Below are 10,981 nucleotides of genomic sequence, written 5' to 3' on the forward strand. Positions count from 1 at the left end.
GTGGCGAGGAGGGCGCAGGGGCCGGACCCGCGGCAGTGCCATCCTCCCGAGCGCAGGGCAAACAGCTGGCGTCTCACTGCAAACGCAGTGAATGGGATGTTGCCACTCTTGCCACTGAACGCACCTGCCCGGGTCAAGTGTGAGCCGAATTTCTAGGGAAAATGCTTCAGCCAGAGCAGGTCCCACTGCGCCGAGCGTGGCCCTGTCCATCCACGATGCCGGTGCCGCCTCCGGGGGGACCATCTCTGCCACGGCTGCGGGAGAAGGCTGGGAGGAGGCCACGGCCTGGCAAGGCGTTCCCAGGAATTGCCTGGGATCCCCGGGCTTCTCCCACGTGAAATTAATGCAGGCGCCGTCAAGGCTCATTTTCTCCACACCCACAGAGCACGGCTGGGGATGGGCGCGGGCGGCAGCCTGACGCCAGGACGGGGCTCGCGGGGCCACCGCGCACCTGGGACACCCGGCCGGGCTGGCGCCGGCGCAGGGCAGAGCCCCCTCGCGCTGCTCCACGCTCAGCCTCTGAAGCTCCGCTGCGCCCACAAGTCTGCACCGGTTCGTGCACTGAAATGAAGGAACCCCTTCTTTTGCACCAGAAATGCTTCCTCCCTGCTCTCCCGTTGCTCGTCCCCTTCGAGTGCATCACCCACCGAAGTGCATGTGTGGGACGCGCTGCAAACGTCGGAGCCGGCACCGCAGCACATGGTCAATGTGCTCYCCGTCACTCATGCACCACGATCCGGTGCAGGCAGGTGGGCACCTTGGCTTGCAGGTCAGGAAAACACTGATAAATGCAGCACTGCAGTAAGTTATTTCTAAAAAAATGAAAGCTAAAAGATCATTAAAACTATGAAAAAGCAAATGTATATCCTCCTGAGTGCTAAGCTTCCCATTTGCATGTAATAAAAAATAGACTTTGACATGCTATAAAATTAATAACAATTCAATCGCTCCAGCACTTTTTCTCCTAAGATTTCAGGCGATGAGCGAACAAGGCACACAGTGCACAGAGCCCTTGGACACCCTGGCTTGCACTGACCCCTGCTCAGAGGATTTTGCTCGCATTTCTATCTTTTTCCTCTTCCTTCCTCACTCCGGACTCTAATTATTAAGCATCGGACCCTGGCCATGGAGGAGGGACGATGAAATGACTGCACATGCCCAGCGCAGTCACCAGCGCAGAGAACTCAAGTGGCTCAGAGGGGATGTCCGCTGTTGCATAAACAGTGCAAGGACATGTGCCTGCTGCTATCGAGGACCCGTCTGCCTCCCCTGCTGCGGAGCGAGGACACGCGCTCGCTTGCTGTGGGGGCTGAGGGACGGAGCAGGACGGAGCGGGCACCGTGTGCGTTCAGGATCCAAGCCGCGGGCCGGGCTGCATGTGTGCAGCCTCGCGGGGCCCATGCGGAGCAGCRCCCAACCTGCCGCCCGCCCCGCGCCTGCGGGACCCACACGCAGCACCCAGGCCCTCTGGGACGGTCCTGTGCGAGCGAGCCCGCCTTGCAGGCCACGGCGCGCCGCGGCCTGCCGGGGAACRGGCTCGGCGGCCTTGCCCCGAGCTGCACGCGCCGGGGTCTGCTGCTGGGCGAATGCCTGGGCAGCGGCGCTGGCCGAGATGCCCTGCACAGCCGGTCACGCTCACTCCCGCCTGAGGGCACCACGACGATGCCGCACACGGAACACGAGCCTGTCACTACCGTGCCAAGAAATGCTTCAAAAGGGCATTTCAAAAAGAGCAAAACACGTTCCTTCTCCAAATGCAGTCTTGCTTGCTAGCTACCATAAAAATAACCAGTATAAAAGTTACAATTAAAAAAAGAATTATCCATCTAGACTCTTTTTTGAAGACCTTTTCTCATGTTGTTCTGTTGTTGTAATCAGTGCATGCAGATTCAGGCTGCGCGAAAGGCCAAAGCCAGGAAGCAAACCTGGAGCAAACACCGGGAGGGTCTGGTCCCCACACGTGCGCACAAACCCCACCTGTATTTCCTGGGCGCGCGCATGTGCGCTTTTGTATGTCGTAAATAATACACAGATTGCAGTAAAATCAGGAGCCAAATCCCATCCTTTGATGAGCAGGGATGGCTCCAGCTGAAGTGAACAGGAATTGCATGGTCACAGATTCGTGTAAACATTTGCAGAGGGTGATTTTGTGCATGTTAAAAAACACAGTATGTTCTGGAGCAAACTAAATGACCTGCATGACAAGGGTTGTCTGTAAACATGCTGGCTTGCTATAAGAGTGTCAAACTCAAACTCTCAAAGAGTYCTCAGCAGTACGTCATTCCCTTCGTGTTATGCTGATATTGGAAGGTATTTGATCAATTTGTGCAGTAACAGTTCTGCCATATCTGTACTGAAGATCACTGCACACTTTCAAGACGAACAAAAAYACCAAACTAGAATTAATCACGTTAACAGTTCTGTTGCAGTGCAACCTTGCAAATGTCTACTCGCTCAGTTGCCCACGGCAAATAGTTTTTGAAAGGTGAGTAAAATAACCTAAGTTCTGTGCGAGCATTGCGATAAGAAGAGCACAGGGAGGTTTTAGCCGGCTAGCAGATTCCCATCTCAGTCCTGAAAAGCTGTTGAAACAGATCCTACGTTCCCTGGTAATACTGATCTCAACGTTTTATCTTCTAAAGACACCGTAAACTTAATGTTGCATACATTCATTTTAAGTGTTTTATTTCTACATAATCTGCATTAAAATTGCATAATTTGCCACACATGATGCTTTCTGCTTACAAGGTATATCGGCAGCCTATTTAACATCCAATAAATGGCAATGGCAACACATAGAATCTGTTCACTTGAAAGCAGAAAACACTTGTTGTTCATTTGCTGAGGAACAAGCGGTACCTACGCTGCAAAATGGCTGTTTTGAGAGCTGCCTRTGGGCTCGCAGGGACGGAGCCCCCGGCCCTCCCGCGCGGCAGCAACTTGCCCTTGCTTTTCATAACACTGCACGATGCCAGTGGCTGGCTCTGATCTCCACGACTGCATTAGTCATAGTGATTGGACAAGTTTGTCAGGATATGTTCAAAGCAATTTCAGACATACCTAAAAGTAAAGCAATATTTCATGCACTGAGTATCAGTCTTGCCAAAGCAAGTCCAGGAACTTCAAGTAAATGTAAGGTTAGTAGTTAATAATGAAAAAAGACAATGGCAAAGATCTGCCTCAATTTTATCTTGAATTTAAAGAAGCATCTAGAAACAGTGAATAATTTGCCTGAACAAGGAAAGCAAGATTTAGATCTATATTAGCATGCAGGTAATAAACACCGAAGAGCATTATATATAAACCAAAGTATGCTCGTACCATCTTTAAATTATTATAATTTCTTTTTCTCCCTTATGCTCTATGTGCTTTAACTCATAATTCTAACCTTTCTTTCAACATGCATCTTAATTGAAATAAAGTTATTCACAGAATTTTTTTATGTAGGTACTAATAGAGAAATGTGGTGCTTTTTCTTTCCCTCGATATTGTCAATGTTGTTACACCTTCGACTGCCGTAAAATAAACTTATTTCCCATAATGTTTTAAAAAATACCTTAATTGAAAAAACACTTCTGCCTTGTATAAAAACTGACATTTTTAATCAAACAAAGATCAATTGTTTAGCAATTCTAGTTAAAGTATACCACAATTATAAAATCTGTAAGGTCCATATTCAATAATCATTCCCTGCCCACATGATACAGTTATTACAATTCAGTTAGAGCAAGGAAATTTCCGTTCTTAATTGCACCCATCTAAATCAAAGTAACTCTTGATTTCAGAATCTGGTTGCCAGCTAACTTAGCTGTCAAGGCTCACGTCACATTGTTATATGTAAGTAATCTTATTCTTTGTTTAAGAATAAATGTGGGGGTTTTATATTTTGTAATGAACAAGAAACTGTCATTTCATTATGAGTCAATCTCTGCCTCATGAGTAATGCAATCATCCCCAAATCATGCCAAAAAAACTTTCAACCACACAAAACTGTCCAAGAGTAATACTTGGTTTGTTTACCTTTGCTGGAGATTACTGTGCAATTCACTTCGGAGTTTTTTTATTTATTGTCTTGCTTTCTTACCTCACTCAATCAGTAACATGACATATCATACAAAAGAAAAAAAAAATAGATCCAAAAAATAAGTCCTTGCCCTGGTTGTACCATTCTTACAACCTGATACACCCACAATGAAGGATATCAGTATAGGCTTTTTCCATTATGTGCTAGAAAATTCATAGCTTTTTTCTGAGTTTGCATTTTATACAACTCGCAAAATGGTTGAAGTCAGCCCAAGCACTAGAAAATCACTTTCTAATATTATCCTGAAATCCTACTGCTCTATTTACACACCACATTCCTACAAAACTGCCACGGACACCGAAGAGAACAAGGATTGTGCAAACCAGGCACAAAAAGTAAACGTCTATTTTCCAACCTAATAAYGGTAAGAAAAAACAAAGCGTTTCCCTGATCGCCCTTCCCTCATGCTGCTGCGCTGAGCAGGCACCGAGGTGCAGCGCGTCCCTGTGCGCGTGCGGGGCAGGACGGGCACGCGCCCACGGTGCTGCGCACACATGCACGTTCACACCCACGCCACGGCGCGGGACACTCCATGCTTCTCGTTAAGTAAGCGRGTCGTTATACGGACGAAAGGGCCCGACCCTCTTCTCGCACGCTCTGGCTTCCCTGGCTCGCACCAGGAGCGTGGAGGAGCCTGAGCTCAGCCTCGGAATTTACAGGGTCTGCCCTATCCCTCATTACAGCAGAAGGAGATATGAAATGAACTGAAGCAAACTCTTGTTGCAACAAGAAGAACATTAATGAAGAAAAGCAGGCTGAGTATAAACTGCAGCCTTGTGAATTTTGTTTGGGCTAAAAAAATAAAAATCTTTATTTCTATTTGAGTCATAGCCCCATTATGTAAAGCATATTCCTTTTCCTCCCGATCATTTCTTACCAATTATCTGACTAAATTAGGGCAGCCCCCAATTATTACTAAATGCTCCTCAGTTTTCAAGACCACAATGGCCATAAGCATTTTAATATGCATCATGCTCTACAAGCTGCTCCACATGGAAAGCAAGAAAGAACAGTATGTAGTCACAACTGAAATGCAGTAATAACATAATTAGTCTAATAGATACATTACAATTAATCCATTTTATCACAATACATTATTTTTAGTAGGAAAAAAAATGTGACGGATGCTTTTGAACTGGTCCAAAAGTTTAGGCCAAGAAATAATAAACACCGTTTCCTAACAGAATACAAAATGTTCCCGTTCTTTATAGATCTCAGCGAATAATATTTTCACAGTGTATTTCACATTTATTGGTTATTCTTTCTAAGGCTGGTAGTTAAGGATTATAAATTATCCTCATATTAATATAATTGCATATTGTCTACATTGCGCAAAGGTCCTCCCTATCATTTTCTGTCACGGATTAGGGCAAATTAAACTTTACTATTGCAATTATTTTGCCCAGAGAGGTCAGGGTGAATCTTGCAGGGAAGCAGAGGATTTCCTGGGCCAGGGCGCCTGGCGTGCAGCCGTGCCGTGGGCTCCGCGCTCCCGCAGCCGGCTCCGCCGTCCCGCTGCTCCGCTGCCCTTCCCCAAGGAGCGCTGCATCCGTCCCCACGGCCGCCCCAGGGGCCCTGTGGGGCTGCGCGGGGCCRCAGCTTGAGGTGCCAGCACGCTGCAGACACTTCTAAAAGCATTTTTAGTGGATGACATAACTCTAATCATTACTCCATGTCCTGGGCATGTGCTCGCGCGGCTCCCCTCTCCGAGTTCCAGGCAGCGCTGGGCCGTTCCTGGCGGCAAGAGCCCCAGGGCCAGCGGGCGAGGACGGGCAGGCGGGTACTGGGCTTGGCGCCGCTGCCCGCTGCAGCCGCAGGCGCTGCAAGGGCCGATGCCCCCCTCGGAAGCTGCAAGGAAAACAGAGCCGCCGTGGGCAGGGAGCCCCGCTCCGGCGCACTGCGCCGCCACCGCGCGCTCCGCCGCCTCCTGCATTCCTGAGCCCGCTCCTGTGGCCGGGAACCGCCACCAAAATCACACACAGGCACCAAGAGCAAGCGCCTGTTTCCTCCTAGGTACAAACTAACTGAACTGAGGCGCAGCTCTCACTGTTTTACTGATGTGAAGGGATTTCCAAAATGTGAAGAGGCAAAAATCTCCATGYTGCAACAAGGCTTCCCTGCACTGCCTCTGCTTTTCTTTAGGTACAYGCTGCTCCTGGCTGACTACATGCAAAAAATAAGTTCAATCTCTACCAAGGAAAGGCTCAAGGATCAGAACACTGCAAACAAATACCAGAAATACGMAGAAACTTACTGCTTATAGTATAAAATATGGACGCTAAAACAATGTCTAACATATCCCAAAGCTTTTAACAAAAAAAAAATTCTTCTTTCTTACCCAAAGCAAAACTTAAAAATTATGAACAATTATGAAATATTAATTATGATTCTTTGCTATCTTATTCCTTGAATCAATGATACTTCATAGCTTTCATTTTGAAAGCTACATTAAGAATAGATATCTTTTTACAAATTATATGTATTTCTTACACATGTTACCTGAAACAGTTAGCATTCTCAGCATATATTTTTTAAAAACATCAGCAAGAACTAGGGCAAATGATTATATAACACTAAATAGCCAAATAAAAACAAAGCAGAAAAGTATAATTGATAAAAGTATAATTGAAAAAAAAAAATAAAGAGAGAGATGGGAAAGAAAAGTAGTATTTGTAATTACTAATGTTTTATACCAGGAGGCACTGCTTAGAGTGAAACAATAAACAAACTCACTTAAGCAAATAACCTGAATATTACTACTGCAACTCTCCTATTTTTGATAAGCATTCATTCAAAAGACTTCAGTTCAACGGAAAGAAAATTTCTTTTAAAGCAGTGAATGCAAGTGTAAGGTGCCAAACATGCAGCAATGTGCCAAACCCCTCATTAAAGTAAGAGTCTCCGTACGAGTTTTAAGATTCTAGTGCCCTAAAAAACCTTGCACAAAAACCTCGCAACCAAGTATACCTGTGACTGTCAATATCTACAGTTTTAGCAAAATAAATTCCTTGCATTCAGCTGAAAGATCAGTATCTTCCTGCACAGCGGAGATTTGTTGGATTGACTTGTGCAGCCAGAATCTGAAATACATGCACAGCAGAGACGTTGGTCCCATTGATGCAGCGATGATATTTTTGTGATAAATTGCATTTATCAGGCACCTCTGACTACTTCAAACTGAGCTTGGGCCACTAATCCATCTCCCCAAGGATTTATTCTAACATTCCAAGCACAGGACTAGTTTCAAATAGCTAACATTTCTATTAAAAAAAAGAAAAAAGAAAAATGTTTTCTCCCTTCCCCCTAATGTGAAATGCCCTCACCCGAGGATGGGCAGTAATCACTCCTGACCCAGTGAAAGGTTTAAGGTCTGATATCTGACCCATCAGGAGCTTGCTTTCATTAGAAAGACGAGACATCAGTTTTCCAAAGATATACACACAGCACTTGATTATAGTCCTGGGAGTTCTGGAGAAATCTGACCTTTAAATTACATTACTACATACAGAAAAATCTATTTAAAGCAAATTTCAGTAACTAAGATATTTAAGTAATATTCTGAAATCTCCCTGTTATTTTTTTTCAGAGATCTGGACCCACGATAACAAAAAAGCACCTAGTTTTAGTGCTCCTGGTCGCCAGTCTGCATGAGACGGCTCCGTCCCCGGGTTTCCAAGCCCCCTCACTCMATCAGCACAGAGGCGTTTCACGCGCCGCTCCGCTGCAGCGAGGGCTGCCCCGGCGCACTGGGAGCGCTCGCTCCGCTCCGCCGCCGCATCCTGCTCCCTGTGCAGCGAGCCCCGGCGCTGCGTGTGCACGCGGAGCTGCTTTCTACCTGCGCGGCGATAAAGGAGCATTTGGCTGCGCTCGGAACTCAACGGCTGGGGAAAGCACATGAGCAAACACCGTCAGCTCAGCTTCACGTGTTTTCTCTTTCAGGTTAATAAAATTTCAAAGAAAACAAATTCTGGTTTCCCGTGGCTGCCGCCATCCCGGGCCGCGCGGCTGTCAGTCGCGGGGCACGCACAGCAGGTTGCCATGTCGTGTCACGCGAGGTGCTGCGATGCAACAAAGCCGAACATGGTGATATCTTTTTATTGCTCGTCAGCCTGGTTACCCCACTTCCCCCTATAGAYGGGCACCTTTGATACTGCGGAACGTTCGGCAGAGGTTACGATTCTACCCTGAGTCAGAAAAGTATTCTTTCTTTAAAAAAAACAAAGCAATAGGCTATTTTGTTGCCTTCTGAGACAGAACGAGGTTTCCTTTATTTTACACAAACTAAAGGGACCACTTTAGGGCTACACATATTTGTATAACCCCAAATTTGGAGTTTGACAAACTCCCAAAACTCCATMTTTGTAAAAACTCCAAATAACGTTTTTTGGATGTCCTACAGACTATTCTAAATTCTTTCATAATTAACTGAAATACCTAAGTTAGCACTAGCCATTTGAGAAGCTTCACTGATTTACCACTACAACTGCTAAAGGGGAATTTATTTTATGTAGAAGTAAAACATGGAGAAGGTGGAAACGCTCATGTGCTGGTGTATGCGAGGAAGTGCTAACACTGCTCAAAGCTCAGCGCCGCGACACAGGACGGCAGCAGCCCGTGAAGCCAGACTCACATCCACTCTGAGCGGCACCCGGCCGGGGAGGGTTCCCAAGTGGCATGCTGGTCAGGGCTGCATCGTGAAATAACACGTTTTGTTGTAATTCCTAAACAGGGGGACATTTATCTAGGCCACTTATACAAGAATTATAACCCTAACAATATTTATACTCAGCATGTCATGTTAGCATTTACAACCAGTTTCCATGGAGATGGATTTTCATGCTGTAGCTATGAAATGCACATTGTTGCCACTAAGCCACTTCAGGCCTTTCTGGAGCCTGCTGAATGCCTGACAAAAGTTGATGCAAACCAATAGTTGTTGTTCTTTGTTTGTTGCCAGACTTCTAGCAGAGCCACATTATGTCGCGGTGATTGAAGTGCCCGTGTTTGCCCCCCGCCCGGCACAAAAAGGCTCCTCAATCTCGGTGACAAGCATGCAGCGGCCTTTGCGGRGAGGCCAGACCGGCGCGGGGCAGCGGCTCCGTGTCGGCCCGGGGCCGCTGACACCGCAGCACCCGGGCCCAGGGCGAGAGCARCGCCGTGTCCCGGAGTGGGCCTTGCGGCCACCGCGCACCCCACGCTCCAACTGCGCGCCTGGGGCTGGGGGTTCCCCAGCAGCGCGGCTGGGCAGGCGCGCGGGGGCCGCGGCTGCAGCGCTGCGGCCGGCACTGCTCCGCGGCTGCAGGACGCGGCTCTCCGAGCCCCAGAGCCCGGGCCGGCCACAGGCAGGCCGTGTCTGCACCGCCTCACATGCCGCGGCCCCTCGACGGCGCTGCGGGACCCCGGCGCGGCTCGCTTTTTGGGAAGGACATTTCGACCCTCGGCGCTGTGTCGCTCCCGCATCCGCACTGCCCGGGCAGCCCGGGGCCCGCAGCGAGGCCTGTCCCACCCCGCGGGGCTTGGGGCACCGTGGCGGGCTCGGCTGCGCAGCTCGCCTCGCTCAGAAAAGCGCCCCGAGGCGCGCGACGCGGCGCGGGCGGCCGAGGCTTCCCCGCCGACGGGCCGGGCGGAGCGGCGCGGGGCCGGGCCGGGCCGGGCGCACCGAGAGGCTCTTACTGTTGGTAGTCCTGCTTGCAGTAGAGTTTGCGGTCCCGGAAGTAGCAGCTGGTGGTGAGGGCTTGTTGACACACCGCGCACTGCAAACACTCTTCGTGCCAGGACGACTCGTTCACTCTCATCAGAAAGCGATCCGAGATGGGCCGCTGGCAGCCTTCGCACACGGCCTGGTGCTGACACTCCGAGCCTGGGAACGGCAAAGAGCGCCCTGAACGCCGGCACGGGGCCCGCCACCTCCCCGGCCCGCGCCGCTCCGCGCTCCGCTGCCGTCTCCGCTCCCCGCGCCCAGCCCCGCTCTGGGCCCCACTTCGCTCCCGGCTCCGCTCCCCTGCTCCCGGCTCCCGGCCGCGCTCCCGGCCCCACTTCGCTCCCGGCTCCGCTCCCCTGCTCCCGGCTCCCGGCCGCGCTCCCGGCCCGACTCTGCTCGCGGCTCCTCTCCCAGCCCGGCTCCTCTCCCGGCCCCGCTCTCCGATCCGCCGAGCACCCGAACTCGGCGCCAGCTCCGCGTTTCGGCCGGACGAGCCCCGCGGTCTCTCCCAAGTCGGCACCCCGCAAGTGCCAGTCAAGAAGGTCCCCCCGGCGCCCGTTGCCCGCGGCGGCCCCGCAACCCACGCGAGCTCCGTCCGCGAAGGCGCCGCGGGCAGCGGTCGCAGCACGAAGTTCTGCCTGGCCAGAGCCGAGAACCGAGCAGCAACTCACCCAATAACACTCCTAACGTGGCCGGCCCCGAGCGCAGAGGGTGATCTTCCATTTTAATACCGTCCAGCATCTTTGAGCAGTCCGACGGGCCTCGCGAGAAGCACCTTTCCAGGGACTCGGGACCTGTTGCGATATCCATGGGGCGGGCGGCGGCGGGGCGGCGGCGGGCGCGCTCAGCCCCGCGCCGGGCCGCGCGCTGGGACACTCTGCGGCGGGGAAGAGGGAGTCGCTTTTATTTTTATCTGGGAGACATGAGGAGCGTTTCCTGCCTGCACTTCCAGAGACGGGGGGCAGAGGAAGGAGCCGGCGCCGCTGCCCATGGGGGCAGTCCGCGCTACACAGGCGCGCACATGCCGCGCACACGGCGCAGGGCAGCCCGCGGTGTCACCTGCTCGCCGAGGAGCGCCGGCGCCCCTCGCCCTGCGCGGGGCCCTCCCGGGGCCGGGCAGAGCGGCGGGCCAGGCCGGGCCGGGCAGGCGGCGGGGCTCCCCGGCGCTCCGCAGCCGCTGTGCCATGCGGCGTGCC

General features: G+C 51.0%; 1 protein-coding gene across 3 annotated transcripts in view; it reads right to left on the reverse strand.

Annotated features, from left to right (window-relative positions):
* The window catches only part of LMX1B (LIM homeobox transcription factor 1 beta), a 68,741-nt gene extending 58,146 nt beyond the window's left edge, over positions 1-10,595 (reverse strand). For all 3 annotated transcript variants that reach the window (XM_026049584.1, XM_026049586.1, XM_026049585.1), the window contains exons 1-2: positions 10,457-10,595; positions 9,758-9,944 (exon numbers count right to left, since the gene is read on the reverse strand). In XM_026049584.1, coding sequence (XP_025905369.1) covers positions 9,758-9,944; positions 10,457-10,595 — 326 coding nt within the window. The remainder of the gene's footprint in view (positions 1-9,757; positions 9,945-10,456) is intronic.
* Positions 10,596-10,981: the final 386 nt, after the last annotated feature.

The sequence above is a fragment of the Nothoprocta perdicaria genome, unplaced genomic scaffold (assembly GCF_003342845.1).
Source record: "Nothoprocta perdicaria isolate Ctin4 unplaced genomic scaffold, notPer1 scaffold_6, whole genome shotgun sequence".
In the NCBI taxonomy this organism is placed as follows: domain Eukaryota; kingdom Metazoa; phylum Chordata; class Aves; order Tinamiformes; family Tinamidae; genus Nothoprocta; species Nothoprocta perdicaria.